The following is a 17,394-nucleotide window of genomic DNA, read 5'->3' as shown; positions in this document are numbered from 1 at the left end:
CCATCTCCTCATAGAATCCCACCACTTGGATGTCCTCTTCCTAACCGAAACGTGGACTCACGCTGACTGCGATATTGAATTAGCATGGGCTTGCCCTCAAGATTTTAAAATTTTGCACCTGCCCAGACCCAAAGGCCGTGGTGGCGGAGTAGGCATTATCTACAGAGCCTCCTGGCACATTAACACCATAGATATGGACTCAGTTGCCGGGACTGAGCACCTCGGCCTTTCCATAAACTGCCACTCAGGAGGTATTTTCACGGCAATTATTTGCTACCGACCTCCAGGGTCTTTCACCTCCCAACAACAGCAAGCGCTACTCACCACCTTCACGAACATGGCTACCTCCCACAATAAACTAATCATTTTAGGGGACTTCAACCTCTAGCCAAACGGTAGTCTAGACACTGGTCTAGAAAACCTCCTGCTCTCTTGCGAAAGTGTGGGACTCTACCAACTGGTTAAGCAACCTACCCACTCAGCAGGCAATCGACTCGACCTCATCTTTTCCAGTCCTGGTTTAATACATTTGAACGACATTATGCCCATGAGCTGGACAGATCATGCTCTTATTAAATTCTATATTACCAGCACAAAAACTAGAAAGCTGAATAAAACCGCCCCACCAGATTTTATGTACAGAGACTGGAAAGCTCTGGAAAAATTGAGTTCCACTACCACCGTCTTCAACGTGGAAGATAGCTTCTCCTCAACCAACTCGGTTGAAGACAACTACAGAGCCTTTAGTATGAGGATAGTATCCACCACGGACTCTATTGCCCCACTAAAAAGATGTAAACCTAAAGGCAGAGCACCAGCCCCATGGTATAATGACTCCCTGAAAACCCTCAAATTAGCCTGTAAACAGGCCGAGAGGAAGTGGAGACAAGGCTACCGCGACACAAATAAAATTATCTGGAAAAATAAGCTCCTAGAATACAAATCTGCCATCACGGAAAGCAAATCCACCTACTATTGCTCCACTATAGTTAACGCAGCAAATAGCTCCAAAAGCATCTTCCAGATCCTTGACAACCTTATCCACCCCGACTGTGCTAAGAAAACCATCCCCCCCTCACAGACCCTCTGCGATAATCTCGCACAGTTCTTTACGGACAAAATTGAGACCAGCGTTCACAATCTGGCAATACCCCCATCGCAAGATAATCCAAACCTCCCCGGAGTCGACACTACCAACCTCGACCGGCCGAGCCCAGGACACCTACCCAGGGAAGGTCTACAGGCTCTCCCCCCTATCCCCGAAGCAGATTTCGAGAGACTGGCACACGGAATCACTTCTGGGTCTCACCTCGACCCACTGCCCCCTAAAACCTGGAAAGCGTGCGGAACCGAACTATTCCACATCCTCCGTAGGTTCTGTAACCAATCTCTGTGCTGTGGATTTGTTCTCACCCCCTGGAAGCAAGCACTCATCACCCCGCTGCTGAAAAAACCCTCCTTGAACCCAGAGTGTCTATCCAATTTTCGACCTATATCGCTTCTACCCTTTCCAGCGAAAGTGGTGGAACGCTGGGTTAGCTCCTGTCTATCGACACATCTTGAGCAGAGTCACATTCTGGACGACTTCCAATTCGGATTTCGACCAGCCCATGGCACCGAAACGGCTGTGCTTACAGCCATGGAAGAACTTCGTATGCGTGCAGACAGGGGCCACGCAGTGGCCTTGATCTTATTGGACCTGTCTGCCGCATTCGATACGGTTAACCATGTGACTCTGCTAAAGAGGCTCAGAGAGGCAGGGGTCGACGGCACCGCCCTGCTCTGGTTCCATTCATACCTGAGAGATAGGAAACAGGCTGTGTCCCTCCCCCCCTTTCAATCCGCTCTTTCCCCAGTACCTCACGGTGTACCCCAGGGCTCGTCCATTAGCCCGATCCTTTTTAACGTTTATCTAAAACCACTGGTCACCTTAATTAAATCCCACAGACTGAAAACTGTAAACTACGCGGACGACACCCAGCTCATCCTCTCATGGGAGGGGGAAGATTCAATCCCCATGGAATCATTCCATGACTGCTTAAGAGATACAGCCGGCTGGCTGCACTTGAATTCCCTGCAATTCAATTCCTCCAAGACCGAGGTCCTGTTCTGTCCTGGGAGCCGGATTCCTCGCCTATTTCCTGCGGAATTCTGGCCCCCGGAAAACCCAGAAAAACCACAGCCGGTTACCAGTGTCCGCAATCTGGGTGTTATGCTAAACAACAACCTCAGCATGGAAACACAGGTAACCAAAACAGTTTCCACCTGCTCGGCCCTTCTGCGTTCGTTACGCAAAATCATGCCACTACTCCCCGCCCAGGCCCGAGCACTGATAGTCAGGTGCACTATCCTTAGTCGCCTTGACTATTGTAATGCTCTTCTGCTCGAGTCCCCAGCTGTTCTACTGGACAGACTCCAAAGAGTCCAGTCGGCTGCAGCCAAACTGGCCCTTGGTTGGACTCGGAGATCCTCGGCCACAGCAGCCTTAGCCGAGCTACACTGGCTCCCTTTGAAGCAAAGAATAGCTTTTAAAGCACTCTGCCTGGTCTTTAAGGCACTACACGGAACGGGCCCCAGATCTTTACAAAAAATGTTTTCCTGGTATACCCCCACCAGAGCTCTACGATCCACCACAGCCTGCCTTGTGACGGTACCCAGATTTAACAAGGTAAGGACCGGGGGAAGATCCTTCAGAGTGGCCGCCGCCAAGCTTTGGAACAGTTTGCCGGTCGACATTCGCCAAATTCCACAGCTCCTGCCATTCAGGAAGCGAATCAAAACTTGGCTCTTCCCCTAATCATGTCACGTCCAACCCCTAAACAGCCTTCCATCTCTTCCACTTCAGGAGTAAGCTCTCAGCGCCAGGATACCTGCCAGGTGACAGTTGCGCTCTACAAGTGTTTTAAATAAATAAATAATAAGTCACGAAGCATGCCAGATCCAACAGCAGATCCGCAAGCATACCAAACACATGCTCACTTACATTCACTTATTCAGACTCATTCTGTCATTAGCACTGCCTTGCTCTCATTAATTTTCACCTACTCTTCTGCAATCACTCTCACCCTGGGTCATTCATTCGCACTCTCTCACTCACTCTTAATCTCTTATACTTACTCACTAATTTTGACACTCACACACACATCCATGATCCCATATACAAACATACATGCTCACACACATACACACTCGCTCACCCAAACTCACTCTCATCAACATGCACACACACAATATTCATTACAACTATTTTATTTTTCTTATCTAAGATGCCAGTGAAGGTCCAGATCTTGCTGCTCCACTTTTTTATTCCGTTAAAAGTGAATAATAAACCATTAATGTAATAAAAATGAACATAAAACGAGGTTAGAGCCTGCCTCTGAAATGGGGAGACATCCCTGTATTATTGGCACTGATTTTGCCACCTCTGAGGCAAGGAGTCACCAAGGCATTTCCAGGGGTAGCAAGGGGCAAACTAGGGGTCACAACTGCGACCCCTGGTGACCCCTAAATGACCTAGACCTCGCTTTTGACCACTCCCACAACCCATGATGTCTGTGGCGGATTGACTCTCCCGTCTTTTCTCTGAACATGGGATTCCACGTACAGAGACCTGAATGCTTTAAAGGGGGTCTTATTTCCTGTGAGCAACTTAATACACAGCCCTGCATAGCCATTGCTTTAATGCAGCTTTTAGAGACAGGTCTCCTCTGCAACATTGTAATGCACCCATACCTAAAAACGTTTATTTTGTATTACAGCTGTGCCAGGCTCAAGCCAGTCAGTTCAACATGCGTGTCCATGTAGAGTATGAGTGGCGCCTTCGTCAAGAGGACATGTACGAGAGTGACGATGACCTTGATGAGAAGGTGAGTTCTCTTTTTGGTTGAACAGGAAGATGAGGGCTTTGGTTGGTAGAATGAGTGTTTAAAAATCTGTTTTGGTTTGGAGCTAGAGAGCACTCTGATAAAATATAATTGTATTCTTTTTTAATTGGCTTGAATAGCTTTAAATATTTTTTTACATGACAATACAAGATTTATTGGTAGTAGTTCTGTCATATGGAGAATATTTCATTAAGAAAGTTGACTTTTAATGAATTGTTTTCTTATTAAGTATAGAGGTACTTAAGTTGTGATTCCAAGTATTTTAGTGCAGCTACATTTTGCCATCGCAGAGACAAATTCTTCAGCTTGGAGCATAGCCTTTTACTTTCATTTATACTCTCATGCCCTCCATTGTCAGAAAGCAATCACATCAGCCAATGAGATTCGTATTGTAATTTATTTTTTTTCATCATGAAAAAAGTTGAATGGGAATGTACACACTTTGTATGACTGGTTTTAAGTTCCGACAGAGTTGTTGGGGCACTTTCTGATTGTATCTCAATGTATTGAACTCACCAACTCATATTAAAGGCCACATATTAGATCAAATCTGGACCTCGAAACTACCAGTGAAGAACTTGAGCATTGTCCCATGTGGGTGGTCAGACCATCATCTTATCGCCTTTTCGGTGACCAGACCAAAGGAGCTAAGACCCCTTAGGGGACCAATGGTTTCATTTAGGAACTGGGCTCAGGTTAACCCTAGAGTTTTGTGAGGACCTGGTGAAATCCCCTCCGGCGCCTAGAGACGATATTGATGACAATGAGCAAAATGGTTGAAGGAGACCAGTGACACCCATGCCCGCAGGCATAGCTCTAACAAGATAAGAAACCACAAGGCCAACAAATGGTTCTCTGTAGAGCTGAGAATGGCGAAATTGAATCTCCGACGCGCAGAAAGGAAATGACGCTCTGAATATTCGCCAGCCCTGAGAACCTGTCATATCCAACAACTTAAATTGTATAAGTCTCTAGTAAAGCAAACTAAAGTTAGCCATTTCACGAATAAAATCCTTAAATCATCGAATAAATCTAAGGAAATTTTCAGAATTGTCAACGAATTATCTAACTGAGATAGGGTGACTCTCCCTATCACACCGTCACAAAGTCTGTGTGACACTCTCAATGGATATTTTGGGGACAAGATTGCCGCAATAAAAAGGAGAATCCCCTTGGGCTTGTCTGCTCCTGGCTCCCCACCAGGAGACATGAACAGCATTACGCTCTCGCAGTTCTCCAATGTACCGAGGACGACCTGATGGAACTTATGACAAAAGTTAAATCAGGTTCATCTGTCCCCCGAGAGTCCTTAGAGAGTGGCAACCTATGGTGGAGAGAGTTTCCGACAATTTCTTAACTATTCTATCAGTTCGTGCCAGGTACCTAAATTCTTTAAAAAGGCAGTCATTGTACCTCTCCTGAAGAAAGTGGGGCCAGACCCCTCAGACATAAAGAACTTTCACCCAGAAGTTTGTCTCCTGTATTTAGCCAAGATCTTGGATGCCCACGTGGCTCACGATCTCTGCGACTTCTTAGAGAAGTCAGAGTTTCTGAACCAGTGTCAGGCAGGGTTTTGACCAGCACACTCCACTGAAGCAATGGTCACTTCAGTGCTGAACGAATTGCGAAGAGATGTGAATAAGGAGAACACTCAGACGTTGGTGCTGCTTGACCTGTCAGCTGCCTTTGTTACAGTGGATCATGCTCTGCTGGCTGACCGTGCCTGGGCCACGGGGTTACTGGCGAAGCATTGAACTGGATGACGTTGTTCCTAAAAGATAAATCCCAATCAGTGTGACTCACTCCTTATTCCTTAAAAGAGGTTAAGGTGAGCTGTGGTGTGCCCCAGGGGTCCTCTCTCTCACCCCACTTGTTCGACATCTACATCCAACCTTTGGTCAGATCCCTTAAGATGATGGAAGTAAACATATTCAACTATGCGGATGATATGCAACTGTTATTTGCAATCAACAACAGCGATGCAGCTAGATTGCACTTCCAAAACACCATGCTATTCATCAGTGGATGGATGAATGATAACTAACTGAAACTTAACTCAGACAAAACTGAGATAGTGCTCACTATGAGTAAAGCGGTAGGTTGGAATCCGGGGTGATGGCCTAGTGAGATGGGATCCCCGACAACTCTGAAAAGGGCAGCAAAAAGCCCGGGTGTGATCATTGACGAGCTTCTATCATGTAAACAGCAAGTCAGTGCAGTGACCTCGGCTTGTTTCCTGCAACTTCGGCAGTTAAAAAAGATTAAGAAATTCCTGATGAGAGCAGCCTTGATCCAAGTTATCTTGGCACTGGTTGTGTCCAGATTGGATTATGCTAACTCCCTCTATCTGGATCTCCCAAAATCCCTCTGGCGCAAGCTTCAGTTAATTCAAAACCAGGCTGCCAAGCTGATAGTTCAGCTTCCAAGAGGGGGTTCTATCACTCGGGCGACTCGGGACCTCCACTGACTGCCGGTGGCACAGAGATGCAGATTTAAGGTATACTGGACGGTGTTCAAGGCGCTGCATTTGAGATGCCTGGGTTTTGTGAGAGCTCGCATTGTAAAATACTGTCCGACGAGAGAACTATGATCACACTACCTTCACTTCTTGGTCACCCTTACTTACAAGAAACTCTGGATTGGAGGACGCTGGTTCTCTATCGCAGCTCCTCGCATCTGGAACACACTTCCATTGGAAATGAGGTGGACATCTGTCTACACCAAATTTAGGCAACTTCTAAAGATGTGGTTGTTTACACAAGCTTACAAATAGTTGGGATCCTCGTCTTTTTTATTACCTAGTGCCAAGAGACATACCCGGTGATTGTGCGCTATACAAATAATCAATAACGTAACATAACATTAATCCAGAGGGTGCTGTGAGGTTTCATGTTTCCAGCCCTCTTCTTTTGCCAGGGCAGTTTCATGGCATGGATGGAACACTAAAGCAGAAGCTACACTTCCCTTTAGAGTTGTTTTACGTTGATAGGAGGAGAATCCTTACCTTAAAAGTCGGTGACAATCCAGTTCCCCCTTGCGGTCGTCGTTATCACTAGGATTCCTGACGTCCTCTTCAGTATGATCATATTGGTATAATATATATCCTGTTCAAGGTTAAGTGTCAAAAGACATACATGCACCATCCAATAGTAAATGTAAACTGCTTCTTCACAAGTGTTTAACAGTCTAGCTATGGAAGAGAGCTTCCTGCTTCACCATAGCATTCATCTCGACCACTACCTGAAATATTGACTCATCAGAGTACCAACCTGAGTTCAAGCACCATCAATCTTCAGTGGTTGATGAGGACTCTTTCTGCTTGCATTGGTGTCTAGCAAAGCCATATCAGCTTTGAAACCTACTCTACTCCTGTACAGATGCTGGACACGAAGTTCACCATTGCCCATTCACATGTGTTCCCTTAGCTTGAAGGACTGTCTAGTATGAATTGTGAGCAGACATATAAACTAGATTTGGCAGGAATTAGACAAAGATACCAAGCGCATGATTAAGGAGATGCTCACAATTGCAGATCATACAATTACAGTGACACTAAGGGTTGCCAGTTCACATTTTTCATGATATGGTATCAGTAAAATGAAATGAGGGATGTATATAGTTGGAAACAAACTTGACTATTTCACATATTAGGTCCAAAAGCCCCAGGACAAAATGTATTAGTACCAATGACATGAATGATCTTTACCACTCTTGATCCAGAAAATACTGCCTAGAGACTTCCTGAGGCAGCCGGAAGTCTCTTCATTTATTGTAACTATTGTTGGGAGGTGGAGTGTTATATAGTGCTACAGGTTAGCCTTCACTGTGCAATTCTCTCACAACACCCAAAATATTGTCCTTGGATTCACAATAATAGATCCTTACCTTTGTCCTGGTAGGGTGGCAAGGTGCAGTCAGACTTACTAGAGGAACATGTGTTAAGCATTTCAGAGTTCCAACATGGACGAAAAGTAATTGACACTACTCGAAAGAAATCTGAACTAGTTTATAAAAATAAAACATACATTTAGACTACAAAACAAGGTAAAGTATAATCGGTGTTCTGGATGTTAGAAGCAATAATAAATCACTGCAAAACTTTAGCACTGCGGTCAATGGGAAAAACATTAGTAACAATCGGTCACGTGCAGGTCGAGTTGGGTGGAACCCAAGGAGGGTGAAGTTGATACAGGTCCCAGGGCCAAGCCAACAACAGTCAGTTTGAATTTACCTGGCTCGAGGAGCGCAGGTGCAGCGTTGTCCTGGCTTCCTTTGGTGCTGAAGTGGGAGGTGTGGGAGGTGTGGTGGAGCTGGTTTTACAGCGTACATGGTGCTGATGAGAAAACAGGTGCAAAAAGTTGACAACTAGGCCACTGCTGATGTCGGACGAAGGTTGTGCGGTGTTCCCTCGAGTTGCAGCGTCGAGTAAAGGTAGTGGTTGCCAGACTGTCCACCAATAAGCCTTGGCAGCAGTAAGGTGAGCAGGCCTTTTTTCAACGCCTGGAGGTCCGGGGAAAATGGTAGCCACCTGAAACTTGCTGTAGGTCAGGACTGAATTTCCCACCATGCACTGCACATCTACATTTGGACTATCCCTCATGGGGTCTGATGGCCATCTGTTATTTGGTTCTGTCACATTGTTTTTAGCTGCCATATGCAGGGGATTACTGGCACTAGTCCAGGGGTGTCTGGAGTTACCTTTGGCTCTCAAAGGGGTCCCTCTGTCTGTGGGAACTTGTCTTTGGTCCACGTCCTGTTCCAGAAAGGTCGTCTCATGTGCAGGGTATCCTCCCTTAGGTTTGTGCAGCTCCTTTTGTCACAGACTCAGGTCTTTTCTGTGTTCATTGTTGCAAGTCAGATCAGAACTAAGGTTCTGGTGCCAGAGGTACCCATAAATACTAGATTTAGGGGTGTTAGCGGTGTGGGGCATCTAGTCAAAGGGCTGCTGCCCCAACAGCTAATCCTCTCCTGAGGTGGCCAAATTCAGGTGGGGGGGTCACCTTTTCTACCCAGAACCCTCTATTCTGCCTCTTTTAAAAATGGTAGAAACCTTACTTAGCTGTACAGACTAGATAGCCCACCCTAAAGGTGAGACTAGCTTTCTGGGGGTATAAGCCTCCTGGATTCCTAATATTACCGCCTACCTGGGTGCAAATGTGCCTGGGAGCAGGGTGAAGGCTGTTTCCTCCTTTGGGAGGCAGCCTCACTGCTTATCGTAGGCAGTGAAGCCTCTGATGCTCACCGCCTGTTACTTCACTAGCCATTCTGTCAGGGAGGGAGGTATAACCTCCTCCCATTTAGACCACTGTTTCTGACTCCTGGGTGAGTTCACACCTGGCAGGGGGTCAGATTTCTGTCTTGGCTGCAGCAGCAGCGGCATGGTGGCAGGCAGAGCACAGGAAAAGCTGGGGAAACCAGGTGGGCAACCTCGAAGTTAGCTACCTGGGTGAATGCCACATCACCCTTGACACGAGAATCTTGTCAGAGGTGATGAGGCACATTGTTTGATACCAAACATGACATATTTTGGTGCTACCATGATGGAGCTTGCAGTCTCAGTTTTCGCTGGGTGCCAGTCCATGTTATCCTATGGACCGCTCATCACTTATAGTAGCACTTAATGGTAAACGGTTGCTATAGGGACATATAAGCTTGCACTTATATACCCACACCTTTAATACAAACCTGCATTTTGGGCAGGCTGTGAGAGCGAGAGACCGTGGTGAATGCCAAAAACTGAGTTGGCTGTAGAGTTCTAAGGCAACAGTCCTGGACAGAGAAGTAGTAGAACTACTTGGCGTGGGCTCCCCTGCTTGCTGTTTTTTATAAAGTGATGTTGAAAGCAACAACCACTCAAAGCCTCGGACTGGGATCAGGAAGGGCATCGAAAGCTGCAGTCAGGAAAAACTTCCTATTTACTAAAGCAGAGCAGTAGAACACACCCACATTCTAAAAACATTTGAAGAGAAGATAGAGGGTTAATTGCACAGGCCTATGGAGTAGGGCTGATCATAAATTGTAAACAACTAACCACATTATACAATGCATTATATCCACAACAATGGCACCAAAAGGTTGGAAACTGGCTTGATGGCAAATCCACTGAACTCCTGTTTCCTACAAAACGGTTAGGAGCTTAATTACTTAATTTGGTTGCAATGGTAGCCAAAAGGAACATAGCACGGAAATGGGGGGCAGCCCAATCACCAGGGGTCACTGAATGGAAAGAGGATTTAGACTGGTGCTGCATAGCTAAAAAAAGTGGTGTATCAAAGTAGGGATGCCAAAAGAAATGGGACAAGATTTGGGGCAAATGGTTGGCCTATTGTGAGAAAGTGGCTCTATATATATACTGGACCAGAATAAGGTACAGTGTGTATAGAGTCCACAAACCCCAAAGGTATAACAGAGGTTAAAGCCAAGTGTGACCTTACTCTCTAAAGTGGTAGCTTGGTCGAGCAGTAAGGCAGTACCAGAGGACAGTGTAAAGCATTTGTTGTACACACTCAGTCAGCAAAAGGTTTCATACACTCAAAGACTGAACTCCAGGCCAATTGTTTTTATATCAAAAGATATAGTTTTATTTCTAGAACCAACAGGTATAAAAAAATATACTGTTCTCAATATGAGACGTCTCAGATGAGTACTTTGCAGAAAGGCAATAAACTTTGTAAAGACAATAGGTACAGGGTTTGCAGTAGGCAACACAATTCTACACACAATTTAGCATTGAGCTCAATGGATTTCCTAATATAAACACAGATGATTACTTTGTAGATTACTTTGGTAATTCCAGGACTGGCTCCTAGGTTCAGCCCTGGGGTCTAAGCTGAAAACAGTTTAGCAAAAACGTTTTAGATATTGTAGTGATTTTTCAGGAATAAAAATCTATTTTAAAAGTTCACACTTAGAAACTTTTTAACAGGAATCTGGCAATGTTTGTTATCCAATGGGAGAAAATTCAGGTTGCAGGTAAAGTACGATCTCGTTACTTTTGTAATCCAGTACTGGTCTCCTGGGGCCAGCACTGGGGACTCAACTCAAAACAGGTAAGTAATTACGTTTCAGTATTTCGTATGATTTTTAAAGAATATTTCTAGTTTTCAAAAGTAGACAGAAGAAATTTCATAGAAAAGTAGACAATGGATTCCTATGGAGAAAATACAAGTTACTAGTAAACCCGGTAAGGATTACTTTTGTGGTTCAGTACTGGGCTACAAGGTACAGTACTGGCTTCTCCCCCGATCACAGATGAGTACTTCGAAATTCGGGTGATTTTATATGAATATTTGTAGTTTCCAAAACTTCACACTTAGAAGATTTTTCGAGTCAAACCAGTCAATGTTATCAAATGGCAGGTAAGTGAGTAATCGGTTTCCAGGTGAGTACTTGGCTGGTGAAGTTAGGGTTCTAGGCATAGACTCAGGGGTCACCCAGGGTCAGGTAAGTACAGTTGGTTCACTCCCAGCAGCGCATGGGCGGCCGGGTGCAGAGGTAGTTAGGCCCAATGTTATCCAATGAGGGAAAGGGGGCCTCTGGTTGGTGACTGCCTGCTAGCAGGCCACACGGCTGTGGGAGCTGGACTCCTGGTCACTTGCTCAGGGCAAATGGGGAAGTAGGATAGGGTACAGGTTGCCCTGGCAGGGGCACTCGGGCGACTGGGTGCAGGGTGCTTTTGAGCCGTCGGGCGCTCAATGTTATTCAATGAGGAACTTGAAAAGGGAACAAAGGCTGCAGGCTCGTGGACAAAGGATCTTCTGGAGCGACCAACACTTCGAGGGGTAAGTTGGGGTCTTGTAGGATAGGTAGGCACCCAGGGGTTGGGCACAGGGGGCCGTGGGGCGGCGGGTGCAGGGGTGTCTTTTGAGGCCGGGAAATCTTACCCCCTTCTGGTCGCGGTCAGAGGGTCTTCTGTCCTGAGGCTGCAGGCGTCGTCGGGGTCGTCGAGGAAGGTCTTTGGGCACTGGACTTTGGGTCCAAGTCACTGGGGGGACGTCCTCGTGGTCCTGGATCACTCTGGCGCGGGCCGGGCTCGGCGGTGCAGAGTGGGTTGGTCCAGAGCTTCCTGGCTGGCACCAGGGGTGTTGTTGCAGTAGAGCCTCCGCTGATGGGAGTCCCAGGTTTTAAAAGGGTCAAGGCAGGCAGGTCCTCTGGGTGTCCCAAGGTTTCTGTCCGCAGGAGTCACCGGGATTAGGCAGGAGCAGGTTCCAGGATCGACAGGCCGGTAGGGCTGGGGCCAAGTCAGTTGTTGTCTTCCTGTTGTTAGCAGCTGCACGGCGGGTCTTCTTTCTTCTTTTCTTATAGGGATCTGCGAAACCTATTGCATTGCAAATGCTTGTTAACTTCTGAAATAACGTAAACACAGCTGGGCAAGCGGGAGTAGTGCGTTTCGGTATTGTGCCACACTGCCACTTCCAGTTACCTCACCAGCTTGGTGCCAGGCTATGCATTCCAGAAATATTTTCACAGCCATTTTTCTTATTTTACGGACTGACTCACGTTTTAACTCCTTCCTCACCAAGAACTGTGCCCCCCAATGCACATTACAGACAATGATGCGCATCCGTTTTACTTCGCATCACCCACAGCACTGACACTTTCCACCCCGCTTCACCTGCTCTCATTTACCTGAGGAAATCCGCTCAGCCCCCCTCCCAACGCGCACTTCTTAAAAGTATTTTAAGTACCCAAAGAAAGTTACTTGAAGTACGCCTGTCACTGCGCCAGTGTGAACCTGCAGTGCTGAAGTGAGAGGCTCAGCGCGAGGAGCCGCAGCGAGCACGAGCCATGCAGCATCCCGGGCGGCGGGACAGACGTCAGCAGCCTTACCTTGTTTCAACCTGATGGGGTCCGTACAGTGCCTGATGATGGCCAGCATATCCCTGGTGGTGAAGGGGTCTCCTTCACCTCGAGCAGCAGCTCCTCCGGGACTAATTTGCCATTCTGATAAGCCACCTTTCCGGATTTCACCTTGCCCAGGTGGGGGAACTGCCCGTTCTCCGCGCCCCCTTTCATCTCAAAGGCCAGCTCCCCCTATACATTCCTGGCCAGGACACATTTGTGCACTTTGTTGGTCCAGTGGTTCTTCTTTTTCAGGCTTTTGGACATGGCAGGTGTTGGTGGCCGCGGGGGTTGGCTGGGGGTGCGAGCGGGTGGTGAGAGCCTGAGTGACAGGGATGCTAGGGTGCACCCTTCCGGATTATGGAGCGTGCAGCAGGGGGTAGATGCAGGCACGAGAGACGCAGCTGCTTCTTGCCTCAAGCCTGCCCGTTTGGAGGTGCAGTGCAGTGCCCGGTTGTTTGATGGATGTGTTGTTAGCTGACATCCCTTGTAGCAGCTGTAACTGTGTGTGTACGTATGTGTGTACGCACTAGTTAAATAGTAACTGGCAGCAGACAGGGGAGGGATGGAAATAGAGAGGGGGTGGAAGGAGCAGTAGGACTGGCTGCAGGCTCTGCTGCCTGACCCGGTAGTGCAGTGCGAAAGAGAGGCTGCTTGTGTGCACCTGGCAACAGAGAGGGAGGCAGAGGGTTGGCAAGGGAAAGGATACTGGGATGGGAAACATATTGCTAGATGTAGGCTGCAGGAAGGCACCATAATGGAGTCCCCTCCTGCTGCTGCACGAGTCTGAGCAGGTGAGGGGATAGAGGACGGATAGCAGGCTCTATTAGTTCATCTATTTATATCCCTTTTTTATTACGCACGGAAGTACGTTTACACACGGAGAAAACGCAATATACAATGTAATACAAGAGTTAAAAACAAAGACCAGCAAAGGATAGGGTAGGAAGATATTGGAAACTTCCTTTAGCACCAAAACATGTCCACAGCCCAAGGAAGGTCATTTGAAAATGACATAGCCATACCTTTCCGCCTCTTAACAGTAACACCAGAGGAAAATAAGAAGTAGGGTTTTGAAGCCTGTAGCAGATCTAAAGGTATTAAGTAAATAAGCGGCACTGAAAAAAAAACACGGCCGCGAGTGGTGCGCGCGTGCCATAGCGAGCCATATGTTTTCAATTATCATGCCCGTGTCTGGGCACAATAATTGAAACCACATGGCCTTTGATGCGCGTAACAGACACCAATAGGCCATGGGCGGAGCAATGCGCCCACCTTTGGCCTATTGCGTGCTCACACACTCAAAGCCCAATAATGGCAGCCAAAAGGAAAAGCACACACACGAGCGCGTGCGATTCCAGGCTCCGTTTTCAAACGCCGGACAAAAGGGCTTTTGCCTGCGCGAGCAATGCTGTGCGCTGCATCGCTAGGGGCGAGCCCTAAAAAGGAGGAGCATCAGCCTGTTACTTACATTTAAAAATGCTTCGTAAAATCCTACCTTTTCTACCTATGGAGCTGAGGAAAAGGGTTGTTGACAAACACTAGCTGTCGAAACTTCAATCCCTACAGAATGCGGCTGCATGTACCCTGCTAAACATTCCAAAATATAGTCACAGTTCCAGCATCATCAGAAATCTGCACTGGCTTCCAGTTAAGCAGCAAACTGTGTTTAAGACGCTGTGCCTGGTTCATAAAGCCCTCTATGGGGGGGCGGGGGAGGGGCAACATGGCATGCCCCCGCAGGATGCTAAGATCTGCCAATAAAGCCCTGGTCCACGTCCTTAGAGTTAAGAAGAACAGATGGGAAGGCAGATGTCTCTTTGTCTTGGCATCCAAGCTCTGGAATGAACTTCCACTCAATATTAGGCTTTTATCATCTGGATCCCAGTGTAAGAGCCAGTTTTAAACCTTGCTTTTCCCTACCCATTAGCGATCAAACCCCTCCTGACTTCTGTACCTTTGTTGCTTTCTCCAGCGCCAAGACGCCTCGGCATATGTGAGCTTTATAAGCCCTTACTTACTTACTTACTTACTCTCCAAACACAATACATCTGAATGGCATTAATGACATAATAGTAGTCTAACAAAATTGTAAAGCTCCTGAATTCCAGTTAACAAGTTACTCTGATGTCCTTTACTTCATGTTGTTTTTCACCCAATGCACACTCGTGCTCAGTTTCACTTAAAACGCAATTACACTTGCTGGGTCCCTGATCCAGGTCGCTCCACTCGTTTCAACACTGTTGTATTATTCCAATAAACTTCTAGATATAAGTGTCTTCTAACTTTCATTCATAATATTAATCTGGATAATCAATGTCTCTCTTGTTCTGATGCCTCTTGCTGCCCTCCAAGTAGAATTTAGAACACTATACATAGTCAGAGCGTCCCATTCACAAAATAATAGACTAAATCAGGATGTTGGGTTATACCAACTTACAATAAGCCTTGTTCCCCAGATAACACACACTAAAGGCAGATCATGATTCGTACAAGAGCAAAAGAGAATCATAGCCCTGGGTGATTTCAGTCCAATCCCGAAGAGGCAAGTTATGATTGAGAAGCAGACTTAGCAAACCATCTGCCTAAACAAATCACCACAGTTATGTAGCTTTTAAAAGAAAGGAACATCTTGTGACATGAACTCTGAAAATCATGAGACCGAATGATGAAATTGCAAAACAGATTGCAAAGTGCATCAAATTTTGAAGTAATTAAATGGATTGGGAAGCTATATTTTTGATTGAGGGCAAAGTAACAGTTGTAAAGGTGATGAAGCTAATCAAAGAAACAGGATATGATTTACTGATCACATCTAGTCAATAATTATGTGGAATGTTTATGGGCTACGCTACTCTATAAAAATATGAAATGTATCCTAACTAAAAAAATGCAGAAGAGATACGCCCATCCTCCAGTGGAAGGATCTGAGTGAATAAAAAAGCAAGAAACAGAGAAAAAAAAATGTAAACAAGCAAAGGTCAGTAGTATGATTGATAAAAGGCCACTTCCCTACAGGCACCAACCCACATCAACTATAACGCTTGTCAACAGAGTCCCATGGCAAAAGAATGATAGTCATAGGTAATGGCTTGAAGTCCTTCTCCAGTGTTATCGGGAATCTGTCTTCCCTCCCCAAAAGAAAAAGTCACATTCTTTGGCGTTACTTCTTGACAAAACATTAGCTCTGGGCAATCATATTAACACAGTAGAATCATAAATGTTATGTTATGTTATATTTATTTATATCGCGCATGGCTACCCCAGCAACAGGGCGTCCCAGCTCTTGCGGACATACCTAATTATAATGCGGCCAAATGGAAGTAATATACCAGTTACTGTTACCAATTACTCACAAAATAATAATAATAATAATAAAGTGTCTTATAGAGCGCGCGGCTACCCCCGACGGGGGTAGCCGTGCGCTCTATAAGACTCTTTATAGAGCCCTCCTTGAGCAGAAACACAAAGCTATCATTGCCAGGGCAATAGTAGGGTCCAAGATAGATTACTGCAATGCCCCCTCAATAAGAAGTTCCAAAACCAATATTCCCAAATTGCAGGTTTTCTAAAATACCATAGCTATGGTAGTAGAGGACATTCCTCTCCCACAATATATTACCCAGGTGAGGACGTGTTTGCTGAGCTTCAAAGCTATCTACAGTTCAGCAATGGATTATTTAAAAAAAATAGGGCTCAAATGTGTCAACCAGCAAAGATTTACTGTCTAAAGATAACATTATAGCTGCTCAACCCAGAGTACTAAACTTGAAAGCAGGAGGAAGAAGTCGTCTCTACAGGTTAGCTACATTATTGAATAATCTCCTGCTGACCTTTACCTTCTGAGTGGCCAGTTTACCAACTGCATTCTGAGGTATGTTTAGTAGCAGTACAATAGTACTACTAAACCTACAACAAAATGCCACTCACTAACCTATGTGCAGAAGTCTACACCTTCGCCTCTCCTATTTGTCATGTACGGAGATCTACACCCCCACTGCAAACATCTTCTCTCGCATAGGTACATATTTTAGTAGCAAATGTGGGAGGGGCAGAAAAGTGTTTTGAAAATGGGCAGTACATATAATGAAAGGGGGAGGGGTTTTGGCAGGACTAGGGAGGGGTTAAGGAAGGTCATGAAAGGGATTTAAAGCGGGACATGCACCCACCCGCAAAAGGCCAGGATCATTGCTAGTCATAAACTGCACTTTTATAGTTACTACAGCCAAAAAGGAGCAAAAACTGTTTACATTTACTCTAGCACCATCCATGGCCACTCACAGCTACCACAGCACCCTCCCATAGAAAATAATGAAGGTAGGGGCTGAAAATTAAACCGAGTAGAAAATGTTAAAATAAGTGAATTTATTTAAACTTTAAAAAAATATATATAAATGTATTTTAATGTAAAAAAATGATATATATTCTTTCAGTTAAAAATGTTTTAGTAACCTTTTTCAATTTAACAGTGAATGTAACTTAAAAAAACTAAATTAAGTAAATTTAAATGTCTTCTATTTATAACTTTAAGTAACTTCTTATATAAAGAAATATAAACATTATTCTTTATCTAGGTCTTCTTTTTTAAAGTTAATGTAAATTTAAAATACTTAAACTAATAAAAGAAAATGTACCTGGAATGTACTTAATAGTGTTGTAGCGATTCTTT

At 45.5% G+C, this 17,394-nt stretch overlaps 1 protein-coding gene across 1 annotated transcript in view; it reads left to right on the top strand.

Moving 5' to 3' along the window:
* LOC144768499 (arf-GAP with SH3 domain, ANK repeat and PH domain-containing protein 1-like) overlaps positions 1 to 17,394 on the top strand; it is a 1,182,076-nt gene that overhangs the window by 933,612 nt on the left and 231,070 nt on the right. Inside the window, exon 22 of the mRNA XM_078652209.1 lies at positions 3,759 to 3,866. Coding sequence (XP_078508335.1) covers positions 3,759 to 3,866 — 108 coding nt within the window. The remainder of the gene's footprint in view (positions 1 to 3,758; positions 3,867 to 17,394) is intronic.

The sequence above is a fragment of the Lissotriton helveticus genome, chromosome 7 (genome assembly GCF_964261635.1).
Source record: "Lissotriton helveticus chromosome 7, aLisHel1.1, whole genome shotgun sequence".
Classification (NCBI taxonomy): domain Eukaryota; kingdom Metazoa; phylum Chordata; class Amphibia; order Caudata; family Salamandridae; genus Lissotriton; species Lissotriton helveticus.
This window is presented reverse-complemented; position numbering and strand designations above follow the sequence as displayed.